The following is a 14,995-nucleotide window of genomic DNA, read 5'->3' as shown; positions in this document are numbered from 1 at the left end:
AGTCAGTTTGCAGAGGTGAAAGCCATCCAGCTGGCTTTAGATAATTCTGAAAGAGAAAAGTGGCCAGTCCTTTATCTCTATACTGACTCATGGATGGTGGCAAACGCCCTGTGGGGGTGGTTGCAGCAATGGAAGCAGAGCAACTGGCAGCGCAGAGGCAAACCCATCTGGGCCGCCACATTGTGGCAAGATATTGCTGCTCGGGTAGAGAACCTGGTTGTAAAAGTTCGTCACGTTGATGCTCATGTACCCAAGAGTTGGGCCACTGAAGAACATCAAAACAACCAGCAGGTGGGTCAGGCTGCTAAGATTGAAGTGGCTCAGGTGGATCTGGACTGGCAACAGAAGGGTGAACTATTTATAGCTGGGTGAGCCCATGATGCCTCAGGCCATCAAGGAAGGGATGCAACATACAGATGGGCACGTGACCAAGGGGTGGGAGCCAAGAGGTTCAAGCCCCTCGGGTATAGTGAACGATGGCTAAAATATAAATATGGGGAGGCCTGGCAGGTTGATTCTATCACACTCCCACAAACCCGCCAAGGCAAGCGCCATGTGCTCACCACGATGGAAGCAACCACCAGATGGCTGGAAACATATCCCGTGCCCCATGCCACTGCCCGGAACACCATCCTGGGCCTTGAAAAGCAAGTCCTGTGGCGACACGGCACCCCAGAAAGAATTGAGTCAGACAACGGGACTCATTTCCGAAACAACCTCATAGACACCTGGGCCAAAGAGCACGGCATTGAGTGGGTGTATCACATCCCCTGTCATGCACCAGCCTCCGGGAAAATCGAGCGATACAATGGACTGTTAAAGACTCCCCTGAGAGCAATGGGTGGTGGGACATTCAAACATTGGGATACGCATTTAGCTAAAGCCACCTGGTTAGTCAACACCAGGGGATCTGCCAATCGAGCTGGCCATGCCCAATCAGTCTGGGTGACCTCCCCCTCGAGTAAAGGCAAACCCATTTGTGGGATAGCTTTTGCTCAAGGACGTGGGTGCACTTGGTGGGTGATGCGAAAGGATGGGGAAGTCCAATGTGTACCTCAAGGGAATTTGATTTTGGGTGAAAATAGTCAATGGACTGAATTGTATGATGTTAATTGCTATATAATACTGTATGTTATCTCTTATTGTATGTTATCTCTTAACTGTATGTTAATGTAATAATATAGTATACTGTTAATATAATAATATGGTAGGTTAATGTTAGGTATATAATACTGCATGTTATGGTTGCTATATGCCACATCAATGATATTACAGCAAGAATTGCCCAGCTTAATAAAAATGAACTTTGATGAAACCATGTTGGAATGAGAACTGGCTTCAGCATGCAACAATCCAACACCGCACACCACCTCTCCTGCTCTGAAAGACTGTGATGACAGATGGAACCCAAAGTCATGGGCAAAATGAACTCAATGGACATTTTAGAGGGATGGGCCATAGATGAAGGGAATGACATCTGTGTGTATATATCAAGATAGGGAAACCGGTGGTGATTAATTAGAACACATTGGAAAGGGGAGGCCCTGTGCATGACGTAGATGGTATAGAATAAGGGGTGGATACTGTCCTGGTTTCAGCTGGGATAGAGTTAGTTTTCTTCCTAGTAGCAGGCACAGTGCTGTGGTTTGGAATGTTGATAACACACTGATGTTTTTAGTTGTTGCTAAGTACTGTTTATGCCAGTCAAGGACTTTTCAGCTTCCCATGCTCTGCCAGGCGCACAAGAAACTGGGAGGGGGCACAGCCAGAAGAGTTGATCCAAACTGACCCAAGGGCTATTCCATACCATGTGACGTCATGCTCAGTATAGAAACTGGGGGGGGAGTTGGTCGGGGAGCAGCAATCACTGCTCGGGAACTGTCTGGGTATCGGTCAGCGGGTGGTGAGCAATTGCATTGTGCATCACTTCCTTTGTACATTATTATTTTTAGTAGTAGTATTATAATTATTATTATATTATTATCATTAGTATCTTACTTTATTTCAATTATTAAACTGTTCTATCTCAACCCAGGAGTGGTTTTTCTCACTCTTACTCTTCCAATTGTCTCCCCATCCCACCAGGGTAGGGGGAGTGAGCAAGCAGCTGCGTGGTGCTTAGTTGCTGGCTGGGGCTAAATCACAAAGTCAAATCCTGCTTAAAAATTGACTCAAATTTTACCCGTGACACTCATTAAAAAACAAGGTGGGTATTGAATCAGGCTCCACCGAGGTCTACACTCCTGTATGAATGTAGCTATAACCCCGAGATCACTGATGCAAAAACAAAGGAATAAGTTATCTTCCACCTCCATGATGCACAGGACAAAAGGTGGTAAGCTTAAATTCTCTGGAAAAAAGGACTGTTCCCAGAAAATAACCATGACAGCCTGGAAACAAGAATCCTTCAGCATCCACTGTCATTTCTGTCTCAGGAGGTCTCCAGCTGCCACCTCAGAAAGGTGCACATCTCCCACAGCCCTTGTATGACCAGCGACATGTAGGCGTGTTGGATGCCCTGAAGAATCTTAAAGAACAACAGGTGTCTACATTTAGGCAAATAAGCCACATTTCACCTAGCAAAAGGTTAGGATTCAGAAGACCTTGTGGAGCAGACAGCTCTGTCGGGGCTACTTATGCACTAGAAGAGCACATTACTCTACCACAAGCGTTCAAAGCATGACAGACAGGTGTGTAGCGCTGCATGAAGTTGTTGTCTCTCAGACTCTTTGAGCACAGGTGGCATGTTCTCCACCCAAGAAGTGAAGTGTAGATACATTACTATGTTTTAAATTACTCTGGGTTTGGTTTTTTTTTTTTCCTTTTGCTCCAAAACTCTGAGAATTCCACCCAGAAGAGTGATGGAGAGAGATTACCTTCACGGGGTGCTGTGCATTTGTTGGGGTGTGTGTATTTGAATTTGATGTGAAGCTGGGCTTTGTACATAAGCAGCAGTCCAGATGATCAAAACCTCAGAGAATGATGATCGCTGAAATGCCTCGTAAGGACTGAAATTATTTTCAGAAAAAAGACTCCACAGAAATTCTTCCTGAGATAAAGAGATCGTTTATCAAATCCTGGCTTGGGACAGCTCACTCCTGCCTGCACGCTGCCAGTATTGGGCAAAATACACACAGAAAAGGCTGGGGGAAAGGAAAATCCTTGAAGCAAAGTATTGAACTAGGCATAATACAGAATGGGATCAAGAACGTGAAACGCACAAACTGCAATTAAGCCTTAAATTTCTCTAAGAAAATAATATGATCTTTCATGCCACAACAAAATTACCACATTTAAAAAAAAATACTTCTTTTTAACTGAACAAATTCTCATGGTCGATTCTTCATGGGAGTTTTTAAAGAATGGATAAACTTCTTCTGAGAATGCACAGTCTTTAAACGTGAACATCACGGACATGTCAGTAACGTTGAAAAAAGCCAGCATTTTCTCTTCACAGTTAAGGTAAACTCCAACTTTCCTGGGACTTTTCTGCACCTCTAACCGTGCCCATGGATCAGTTCTTGCCCAGTAACGTTTAGAACTGAAGCCCAGAGCCCAGAATCCTTCTTTAGGTGACAGAGATATTATTCCTTTCCTCGGAGCGGATTTTCTGGCTACTCCCAGGTCCCAGTCATTGCTTTTTTCAACATCCACCTCCCAGTAATGCTTCCCAGAGGAGAAACCTTCTGAGCCCAGCACACAGACAGATGAATCAAAACGCCCTTCATTTTGAGTCACTTTCTGGGCCTGTGATTTATGCATAAAACTCTTCTTGTCGGCAGCAATAGACAAATTTGGATGCGCTGTGTCGCCATCAAGCTTGATGTCATCTACAACAGAGAGATATTTGGGGCTTTATGAACACGCCTCTAAAGCAAATATGCAAGAAGGGAACTGTGCGCAACTGTACTGCACTGCATTTCATTCTGAAAATCTCCCTACAACAGGCCTAGAAAGACCTCTAAGCCTGCAGTGGACGAGGACTGCACTCAGACATGAAAATTACACTTTAACTTTCAAATGCTTCACTGCCAAGTGAAATATCTCCATATCACTGGAATAAAAGGCATTTGTAGACTCACAATGCAGTCCATGCTCAGCACTGCTTCTGTAGTATTCACAGATTTTAAGCCATTGAGTACAGACACAAGTAAATACATTATTTTACCTGCATTGCCACGAGCCTTTCTGAATTCTGAAAGCAATTGGGGGGAGAGAAAAAAAAAAAAAAGAAAAAAGAAGTTAAGAAGCAGCAAACTCCAAACATTGACTGAAAAACTTTTCCAACTCCAAGGTGGGAAATCTCAGACTGAGTCTAAGGTTAAACCATGCAGGTCAACTGATACTCAAATTCCCCCTTGCTCTCTCAAGCCCTGTGATTACCTGCGAGGGATGAAGAAGGATCTGAACCTGCGATGAGTTTCCTGCTTGGGAACTGCTTCCGCTCTCAGGTCCCAGTTTGCTGCCTTGCCAGCATTTTACATGGATGCCCTGCCAGCCACACTCCACATTTCAATCCCTGTGAGGTCCCTGGTCAGCACCCCAGCATTTCCAGGGACACAGAAAGAGACGGTCCCCTTTGTGACACTCAGGGAAATAAGTTTCAGCCACATGTTGTGAATTTCTCAGGTGGGGGTGGATACAAAGGAACAGGCTGGGTGAATTTTCCCTAATCCTCCAAAGGAAGGAGGGAATGCTCTTTCCAGTGAGTTTCTGGGTCCATGCAACTGTGACAGCTTTGTGCAACAGTGGCGGGGCAGGGAAGGAGAGTGGAGAAGATGTGGCAGGCTGAGAGTCTACTATACAAACCAAGCTGCTGAGAAGTTGAGAGATACGAGTAAAATTAAATATTTGCCAGGGCAGAATCAGCTGAGCCTGTGCTTTTATGTGCGAGAGATGATAAGATCACCAGGCAGGTAGGATCATGAAGTCCTGAGATGTGAGCTTAAAGGATTAGCTCCAAGGCAGGCATCTGTATGTGAAAAATATCAAGTTGTAGCTGAATGTCTGAGCGTGTGAACAGACAGGTGTGAGGTGCAGCAGGAACCGCATACAGGAAAGGCTTTGAAACCCCAGGAGGTCAAGTTACATGCTCTAAATCCATTCATTGTCCTTTAAAACAAGAACCATCCCTTCTTTTCTTCACACCTTCCCTTCCACTAGGTTTGAGAGACTTAAGAGACAAGAATTACTGATTTCTTTCCTCCAATCCGCTGCAAACAAGATAAATGCACAGAAAGAAAACATTGCTATAGATTAGACATCAGTACTTGGGAGCACTACAGGATGACCCTGGATACAGACAACTCCATTAACACCAAAGTTCAGCCATATCCTGAAATGTCATATTTTAACCCACTATTTCTGAAGTCACCACAGATTTCCATGCAGTCAGATCTACATGACATTCATATCTCCTAAAGGAGCTCTTGTTCTTCCTATGTATACAAGGAGGACCTTTTCCAACTGGAAAGGCTGAGGCACAAGTGATGTGAGATAATGTTTTGCACATCAGAGGGCAACAGACATAAAATTATAGCCAGGTTGTTAAAACTGGAGGTAACTAGAGGGCATGGGAAGAGTACAGCATTTATAAACAGGACCATTTGAGCTACTGTGAGTTATTCCCATGGATTAGGTTTGCCTTCATAACAGAAACAGCTTCCTGAAGATTCGGGTGACATATTTCCAAGGAATGTGGACAGCAAAGCATATAAAACTTTCAATGACACTAAGCACGAAAGCTTGTAGGCAACCACAAAGACTAACTATCCTTTGGATGCACTTTCTCTGCCAAGTTACCATGGGCAGCAAGAGAAGGCAGCACCAAGTCAGGGCAAGAACAGCGACTTACAAATCAGTCCACTCTGGGACATTCTGCTCATGGAAGCAACAGAAACAATGGCATGGCAGAAGACTCATGCTCCTTGGAGCTACATCTCACCTGCTTCCACCTCTGGCAGGGAGCTCTTCAATACCCCATCATCACCACTTTCCCACCAGGTCCCACAGCTGATTGGTGGCACAGGCTCTCCAGCTCTGTCAGTCCCATCATGGCCTTCCCCCAAAATACCCCTCCCTTACTTTCCTACCAACACCAAAGCCTCCACCAGCCAGAACAACACAAGCAACACCTTACGAAGACCCCTAAACCTCACAAATAGCTGGCATGCACGGCCTCAGGGAGACAGGGAGACTCACCAATCTCTTCCTTCTGGTTCTCTGCAAGAAGAGAGAGGGAACACTTTGCTTAGAACACTGACTCAAAGGAGCACAGGAGGAGCCCAGTCACAAGAGCATCGCACCAGGCCTGCCAAATGGATGCTGGGTGAGAATAACCATCAAGAACCCCAGGAAAAGGACAACCATGGAAAACCCAAATGTCATTACTGAGCTCACACAGTGGAGCCTTGGGCACTGGCAGGCTTGCTCAGCGTGGCCCTTGGGGAGCAGTTGGCATTGCTGGAGTGTCCCTACTCGACCACCCTGAGGCCCCTATGCCAGCACGGAAAGCATGTAGCCAGGCAGAAAGACTCACCGTTCCTTGTGCAAAGTTCCTCTGCCAAGTCACCATGGTCATAGGACAAGAAGACATCAAGTCAGGGCAAGATCCACAATGCAAGGACCGTGCAAGCCAGCCCACCCTGGGACCACCCACCCCAGGCAGGCAGGACAAACTCCTCTGGCATGGGGGATGGTTCACCCTCCTTGGAGTTAACCCTCATGGGCCTCCACCTTGGTCATTCTTGCCACCAGCCACAAACACCCACTTCCTGACCAGAAGCCAGGGCTGCTCACGGACCTAGGCTCTCCACCCCACCCGCCACACCACACTCTTCCCTCAACACCTCCTGCCCTCATGGCTCCTGCCTGCACCAAAGCCTCCACCAGCCTGGACACCACCAGACCCTCGCCATGGCAACCCCAAACCTCACTTGTGGCAAGGGCCATGGCTGCCACTAGAGGCCCTTTCCCCGGGGACAGCTGCTGCAAGAAAGCAGAGACCAAGTGGGCACAGATTGCCTCCAAGCCAGCTGTCTCTCAGCATTCCGCACACCTCTCACGCTCACACTGCGGGCTCTCCTGGCTATCTCATGGGCTCACGGCTGACTTGCCCACCACTGTCCCAGCCTGCCACCACACCCCACCATCTGCTTGCACACACAGCCCCCAGGGAGACAGCAACACTCACCAATCTCCTTCTGCATTTCTGTAAGAAAAGAGACGGAAGAACAAACACCTTGCTTAGCACCAGAACTCCAAGGAAGACGGGGCAAAATCACCCACCGGGGACCATGGCAGTGACAGGAGCAGCGAAGCCCTCGTGTCCTGTAGCACCATTGCCTTTGGGATGTGCAAGGAAGTCTTGCCCCAGGAGTCCTCAACCAGAAACCAGGGAGGACAGGGGCACAGCACATCCCTGTCTCAGGGAACAGGCGTACTGGGCTCCTGGGACTCTTTGGAGCCACACCCAGCCCATACTCCCTGCCTGGCTGCCCGTGCTGCACCACTCCCACCGCGGCCCTTCTTGGCACAGCACGCAAAGTCTTCAGCAAGGCCGACTAGACCTTCACAAACACCTGCACCCAGCCAGGGCTCCCCTGGGCACTGAGCCGTGGCTGCAGCGCGCTGCTTGGACTCACCCTTCTCTGCGTCACGTCCTGCCCTCTTTTGTTGTGACTGGAGTTCCTCTGCAAATGATGGGTAGGGAGAAGGGAGAGCAATCAGGGCTGCCCAGGCAGGAGCTGACGCCAGCAGTGGGGACAGCGGCTCCCTTGGCTCTGGGCACAGCTGCATCCAGCCCCTGTGCTAGGTGGAGACCCACCAGGATCCCACCCACTCCCCACACCTCATGGCAATGCCCCTGCCTGGCACACACAGCCTGTACCACTGTCACCTGCAGTAACATCATGGCCACATGCCCTCACTGGAGTGTCAGGTGCCGAGGGACATGGCACCTCACCTCAACCAGCACCCGCCAAGCCACAAGCTAGAGTACCCCCACCACAACCTCCCTGCCCAGTCTTTATGGCGCTCAACACAGGGAATTCAGCCTGCAAGTTTCCTACTTCCCAGGGGACGCTATTCCCTCTCCCCAGGGATGGATTCTCTCTCTCTCTCAGGCTACCACTTCTCCCCTTGACTAATGGCAAGAGCCTTCACAATAGAGACTAGTCAGCATGAGGGCCCGCCAGTCATGGAAAAATCCCATCAGCCCTTCCAAATGCACGCTGGGCCACCAAAACAGCCAAGGACCCAGGAATAGGACAAGCATTGCACTAGCAAGTCTCCACTCCGGAGCTCACACCATGGGCAGGCAACGACTCTGAACCCTCTTCATCCACACTTACCATTTTGCTTCCGCAGCTGTGCTGAAAGGCAAAGACACCATGAATAGTAACTCCACAGTGGCTATTGGGAGACACCCCCCTCCCAAAAAAAAAGGAAGAGCAAAAAGCAAGCCCACAGCTGGCCATGGAGCACGGCCTTTGCAAAGGCCAAGCCAGGGAGCACCAGCTGCCATCTGGAGCCTTGGGCACTGGCAGGCTCACTCAACGTGGCCCTCGGGGAGCAGTTGGCATTGCTGGAGTGTCCCTACTCGACCACCCTGAGGCCTCTCTCCCAGTGGGGAAGCCATGTTGGCAAGCAGAAATATTCACCATTCCTTGCATGCAGTTCCTCTGCCAAGTCACCATGGTCACAGGAGAGGACAACATCAAATCAGGGCAAGACCCACAAGGTCCTTGCAAGCCATTCCACTCTGGGACCAATCACCCACCCCAGGCAGGCATGAAAAACTCCTCTGGCATGGGGGATGGTTCACCCTCCTTGCAGTTAATCCTCACGGGCCTCCAACTGCGATTTTTGCCTGAACATCCACACTTACCATTTTGCCTCTGAAGGTATGCTGAAAGGCAAAGACAGCATCAATAGTAACTCTACAGCAGCTATTGGGAGACCCCCCACAAAAAGAAAGATTAAAAGCAAGCCCACAACTGGCCCTGGGGGGGGTTCTTCAATGCCAAAAACAATTGGGCTGTGGGGAAATAGGTTACCTGGTAAAATGATGAGAAGAAGATAGTAGATAATCCAGGACCAGTTATTGTTTTCTGAAAAATAAATAGAATAAAAAAGTTACATAAATTTCTCTGCAGTATAACACAAATGTATGCAGAGTGGTTATAGGGTCACATAATCTGCACTACATGGACATGGTTGGCAGAATACTTTCAGCCAAAAGTCACTGATCTAGAAATATGATGAGGAACACAAAAAGCCTTAAAGAAAGCTGAAATGAGAACCTGGTAGCTGCATTTTAAATTCACTGCCTTGTGTCCGTGAGTTTTCCACATATATGCACTCAAAACCAGATCTGAGATAAACTGGGAAGTATGGGGTTTTCTTTTTTTTTCCCCTTGGGAAGTTTTTTACTATTTGTAGTCTTTGTAATTGGTCTCTATTTTTATTCAGGAGACCACTATCTCTGAAGCCAGAAATATTGTTCAAAGTGATACCATGAAAATACTTTAGTTTAAGCCAAGTTGACCTTCGATCACTGAGAAGACATTTCAGAGGAATCCTTCAGCCTTAGCCTTGCTGCTCAACACCACCTTTCTGGCAGAATAACCCTCTAACAGCCTAATGCCCATGTCTTTCCTTACTGGTACAAATCTCAGCAGCTGACAGTCTGAAGGTCTGCCAGAAAAACTTCTCTGCCAGCATTGAAAAATAGAGGTTCATGCTGGGAAACAGGCTAGTGTGGACTTAGCTCAGGAGCCCACTGCCTTTCTGGCTTCCCTGGGGTCAACAGATGCTCTTCCCATTTCAGCCACAGTCCTGGCAGTGAGATGCTGTGACTGCAGATGCATTGGCTTCCTCAAAATATTGAGCAATAGACTCTTCTTAGGCAAAATCTCTTTCTCTAACTATTGTACCCGTTAGTCTTTATAGTATGAAATTGTATCAACTTTCTTTAGGTAGATGTAGTTCCCATTGTACACTGGATAGTCATGCTTAAGTAAGCAGGACTGAAGGAGCCTAGTTCATTGCAAGGAGGAGGACAGCCTCACCTGGAGATAAGGACCTTTGTTTCTCAGAATCTTGAAGCTGTCCATGAAAGATAAAAGGATACCCCTAGACTACTGAGATAATGCCAGCATCCCAGCCCCTCTAACGCCTCTATGAAACCCTCCATTATCTGGTGTCATAGATAAGTAACTGGAGCAAGATCAAGTCCAGGGACATCTAGATCAACAAAGAAGCAGATGGATGATGACACCACGGAATTATCATTTCTTTGCAAAGAGTAGAGTGTGTGTGTGTGTTAAGTAGTAATTAGTCAAATCATGTTGTAACTGAACACTTGAAAGGTATAAGAACCATGTGTAAAACCACATTCGGGTTTCCCAGTTTGGCCGGGTCACCTCATGCACATGAGTAAAAGTAGTACTCTTGCAATTCTATACTTTGCATCCTGGCCTTTCTCCTCGATCAGCATGGGCCAGTTGTGAATTTTGTGATGCTCCCAAATGGATTCAACTCTTGAGCGTTGTGGGAAATTAAGTGAAATAATTCACAGCATTAGGCCCAGCCTTCTTATTGGTGGAGGATGATGCAGTATCCGAGCAAAGAGAGAGTAGCTTTGCTTGCTTGGAGAATGCCAAAGTAGACAATATAAGTCTTAATTGCTGCATACCTGACTGTTGAGCAATCTGTGGACTGTGTTCCCTATCAGTGGTCACAAACGAAGGTGGTGGTTGCCTACAGGGTATCTCAATGGAGCTTTCTATTGCAAAAATATTGTCCATCTCCTGTAGAATGCTTGTCTGGGCCAGAGAAGATAGATCTTCTCCTTGGTGATTCACCCACATCACTTCCGGCTTTTCATAGGAACCTCTTATTGTGCCCTTGTATGTACAAGTGCTTGACTGTGGTGCAATAATTTCATTCAGGGAACCTGTAACAGAAGCAATTTAACACCACCACATCTGACACAACACAGAAATACCAAGTACGCCATGAGAGCCATCTCACAGAACACCTGCACTTTTGTTGTTGTTTCATCTCTAATCAAAACCATCTGGCTTTTGAGCATTTCATTTTTAATAATTCCAGACCTGAAAGAGTTGTATGAGCTTTCTATGTGTAAGAGTGAAACTGCTGAAATAAATGAAAACAGACAGGACTGCATACAAGAAGTTCTTCCCAACCTGTAAGTGGTACAGCCTGTTGCTTCAGGTGAGAAGGTAAAAACCAGAAGTGATGCTAAAGAGAGAACAATACTCTGGTTCAGACTGTTAAAAATAAGGGAAAGGTATGAGCCCCCTTAAGCTATGGCTGAACTTGGCCCAAAGAGGCAGAGCAGTGAGAAGATCACTCTCAGCACTTTCCTGGGTCATTGTTTCATGGTGTTCCCCTGAAGATGCCACAAGGCCAACCCAAACCTCCATCGCCCAACAGCAAGGATTTCTCCTGAAGGGTTAGATTCTGCAGGATGCTTGGGGCTTCAGGGAAGGTGCTGACACCTGTCCAATTTCAGCTCTTCTAGCAATAATGGAGATGCAGGTGTAAAAATGTAACATACCTGATCGGCTTATGTTGGATTTGATGAGTTTGACTACACACACCACATCTACATTGTCACAAGGCACTGTGATGGTGCTTTGCACCATGAAATGGTCTCTCTCACTCCAGGTTACATTGGTCTTGGCCTCCACATTTACTGTGTCTCCTCCGTAGTTCGTCCAAATGACTTCAGGCTTTGGGTACCATTGTTTTGACCTACATGTGTAGCGACACATATTGTCCTCTTGCAGATTCTTGTCGAACGTCGGTTTATACCCAATTGCTGTAACATAGTGCAATGAGGATGAAATAAATTTAGAGTTACTGCAAAACAACAACAACAAAATAAACCAACAAAACCCAGAAAGCCTCAGTATGTTGGCTCTGAAAATTCACAGCTCATAAAAAGAACCACACCTGGCCAGATCAAAAGGGCCATTTACCTGGACTCCAACAATGGTGAGTACTAGGGCATCTTACCACAGAGATATAGTGAACCCCAGTCATCCTGGATGATCAAAGGTCAGGAAGAGCATCTGGGAGTTTACAAAACAGATGATCGCTCTCCACATGACTGTGGGGGATATGATACAGGTCCATAAAAAAAGGAATGGTGTGGGGAGGAAGAAGAGCAAGGAATTGTTCCCTGCCTTGTCCAACACCAAAACAGGAGGCATCAAGTAAGCCTAGCACATGGCAGGTTCAAAAGAAGAGAAATGAAAAGGGCCTTCAAACATGCCATTGATCTGCGGAATAGACTGATGCCAGATTTGAGGGTACTAGATGTTTCCATGCACTCAAACTAAGTTCCAGATTGTGACTTGTCCAACAGATCAGATCTGATAAGGTGCTTTTGGGACGTGCTTTCAGGTTTGCATTTGGGACAGGTCTTCCAAGATGGGGGATTTCTAATGAGGAGGGAAAAGGGGCCTTTACCATATCATTATGTGTACCACACATCAGCAAATACCTTCCCTAATAGCTCTGAGCAACTGTTTTTTCATTTTACAAAGCAAGACAGCCCTAGCTGGAGAAGCTGAACATTCATAATCCCAGAATAGAAAACCAACTATAGGTTGTGCATATAGGGATATTCAGCATCTTAATGCAGTTCCCTGTCACACTATTTCCCACATGACAAGCCACGCCCTGTCCCCCTCGGTGCCCAGCTTTTAGATGTTCAGAATTGAAGCAAGTCTTTCCAGCTACTTCCTGCACGTCTGCATGTTTCCCCATTTCCCCAAGTAATTGTTACACGTGATGTTCCCTGCTCATTGCATGGGGGTTGGGCTAGATGACCTCTAAAGGTCCCTTCCAACCCAAAGCATTCTATGATTCTGTGGAGCCCTGCTTTCCTGGAGATGGCTGAACGCCTGCTTTCTGATGGGTAGTGAATGAATTCCTCATTTTTGCTCTACTTGCTTGCACAGCTTTTGCTTTACCTATTAAGCTGTCTTTATCTCAGCCCATGAGTTTTGTACTTTTACTCTTCTGATCCTCTCCTCCACCCCACCAAGGCAGGGAGTGAACAAGCGGCTGTGTGATGGGGCTGCCTACTGGGGTTAAACCATGACAAAGTCTCAGCTGTCCAGCAAGGAATAGGCAGAGCCACAGAGTCACAATGGGAACTGAACTCAGCATGGTCATAGCAGGTTGCATTTCACTGTGAAAATCTCCCTGCTTACCTGTAACATCAAGGTGAGCAGCAGCCTCCTGTGTGACAACACTGCTGTTCACTGCACAAACATACGTCCCCTCATCGGCTGACTGCACGTGCCGGATAACCAGAAGAAGTGATCTTCTCTGCCAGTGTCCCACAATCCTCTGCTGTTCTTCATCCTGGCACTGCTCCACCACCCCACCCAGGCTGGAGGAAAAGCACAGTGGTGCGTCCCTCCCCTTTTCCATTTTGTACCAAAGCACACTCGTATTAGAGGGAACGCTGTCTGTCAGCTGGCAGGACAGAGTCACTTGCTCTCCAACAAGGACAAACGACGGTTCAATGCTGATGGTGATAGGCACTTCACCTGCAAGGAAGAGGTGGGAGCAAACACACTGATTATCCCCACAAGTATAATCTTTCCATAGAGGGAAGAAAGCCATATGTGTTAGCTGAATCCAAAACAGAAAGCTGAGCTCTAGGTTGAAGTCTCAAAGTCCCTTACAACAGTGAGGACAGGGTCTTGAGTTATTGCTACCACCTCCTCCGGGCACAGACATGCTTTACAGTTACCAAATTTCAGTTGTGTTGCATACTCACACAGCATACTCATGGGTATCGTATTCAGGAGGTATTCAGGAGGACAATAGGTACACTGGTTCGAGAACTGCAAACCAAAGCTCAATGAGCTAGGAGCAAGTTACTGCACATGAGAAGTGGAGATCTGTGCAGTGATCTACACACTCTGCAAATTTACAACCTGCAAACCCATTTGCACAGGCTCTTGCTCTCCACAGGCACTGGCTCCATGACTGAACATGCCTCTCCCATGCGTGTAGTAAGATAATACTCCTAAGCCGCTTCCCTGAAATAGCTGACACTCCAGAGCTGGAGTGGGGTGTCTCACATCATCCAGATGGCTGATATTATCCCAGACTTGGGCTGGGAGGTATCAGACACCACATACGATCTACAGCGCATTTGTTCTTTTAGGGACTATGAACTGAAGTGCAGGTATGATATCTTAGCATAACTGGCTAGCTGGATATGGCAGGGAGTTTCTTACCTGGAAGCCACTTTAGCCACATTCCAATTAAAACACATATTAGAAGAGCAAAGAACAGGGCTACTACAAGATTCCTTCCTGAGCACTTATTCCATAAATCCTTAAAAAATGTCATTTCAGCCAAGTTAAATTCCTTCTATTCCCCTGGGAAATGGATGATGCACTGTGAAGAAAAGAAAGAATTCCCAAGAGGAATGATACAGAAGGGAATGAATCCTGCTAAAGACAGAACCACAAAGACAGCACCTGGCTCTGCCTGCTGTTTTCAGATCCTGTGGGACTGCGTCATGTTGGTGGGGTCACCCACACCTCCTGGCTCCTTTCTCTGAAGGGAAAGCTGCCCATTCCCATTCCCTGACAGTCCCTATTCTTGGGTACAGGAACATCTGACTTCAAGCTGATTTGGATGGCAGGCCAGGAGTCCAGGATGCCCGCTGCCAGCCCTGTACGCATATTACTAGGCTCTCATGCAATGACTCTCTTGTTGGATGTGCCTGGGAAACTGGGCTATGCTTCATGCTTCCCAGCCTACTTTGATTCTGCAGCAGTGTGTCACCTGGGCAAGAACACTACCCTGGACAATGATGTGACAGAGAATCACAGAAAATCCTGCTTTTGCTTCATTACAGACGAGCAGGTGTGGCCCTCATGTATGAATGAGAGAGAATGGGAGCAACTGCCTGCTCTGGTTCTCCCAGTCTCCT

General features: G+C 47.2%; 1 protein-coding gene across 1 annotated transcript in view; it reads right to left on the bottom strand.

Annotated features, from left to right (window-relative positions):
• LOC142596360 (uncharacterized) overlaps positions 1-14,744 on the bottom strand; it is a 33,423-nt gene extending 18,679 nt beyond the window's left edge. Inside the window, exons 1-11 of the mRNA XM_075725482.1 lie at positions 14,601-14,744; positions 13,799-13,892; positions 13,251-13,592; positions 11,585-11,848; positions 10,697-10,957; positions 9,057-9,110; positions 8,888-8,908; positions 8,352-8,372; positions 7,193-7,210; positions 6,202-6,222; positions 3,390-3,830 (exon numbers count right to left, since the gene is read on the bottom strand). Of these exons, the coding sequence (XP_075581597.1) occupies positions 3,390-3,830; positions 6,202-6,222; positions 7,193-7,210; positions 8,352-8,372; positions 8,888-8,908; positions 9,057-9,110; positions 10,697-10,957; positions 11,585-11,848; positions 13,251-13,592; positions 13,799-13,892; positions 14,601-14,744 (1,681 nt within the window). The remainder of the gene's footprint in view (positions 1-3,389; positions 3,831-6,201; positions 6,223-7,192; positions 7,211-8,351; positions 8,373-8,887; positions 8,909-9,056; positions 9,111-10,696; positions 10,958-11,584; positions 11,849-13,250; positions 13,593-13,798; positions 13,893-14,600) is intronic.
• Between the last annotated feature and the right edge of the window lie 251 nt (positions 14,745-14,995).

The sequence above is a fragment of the Pelecanus crispus genome, chromosome 31 (assembly GCF_030463565.1).
Source record: "Pelecanus crispus isolate bPelCri1 chromosome 31, bPelCri1.pri, whole genome shotgun sequence".
NCBI lineage: Eukaryota > Metazoa > Chordata > Aves > Pelecaniformes > Pelecanidae > Pelecanus > Pelecanus crispus.
Note: the sequence above shows the minus strand (reverse complement) of the source record. Positions and strands in the feature narration are given on the sequence as shown.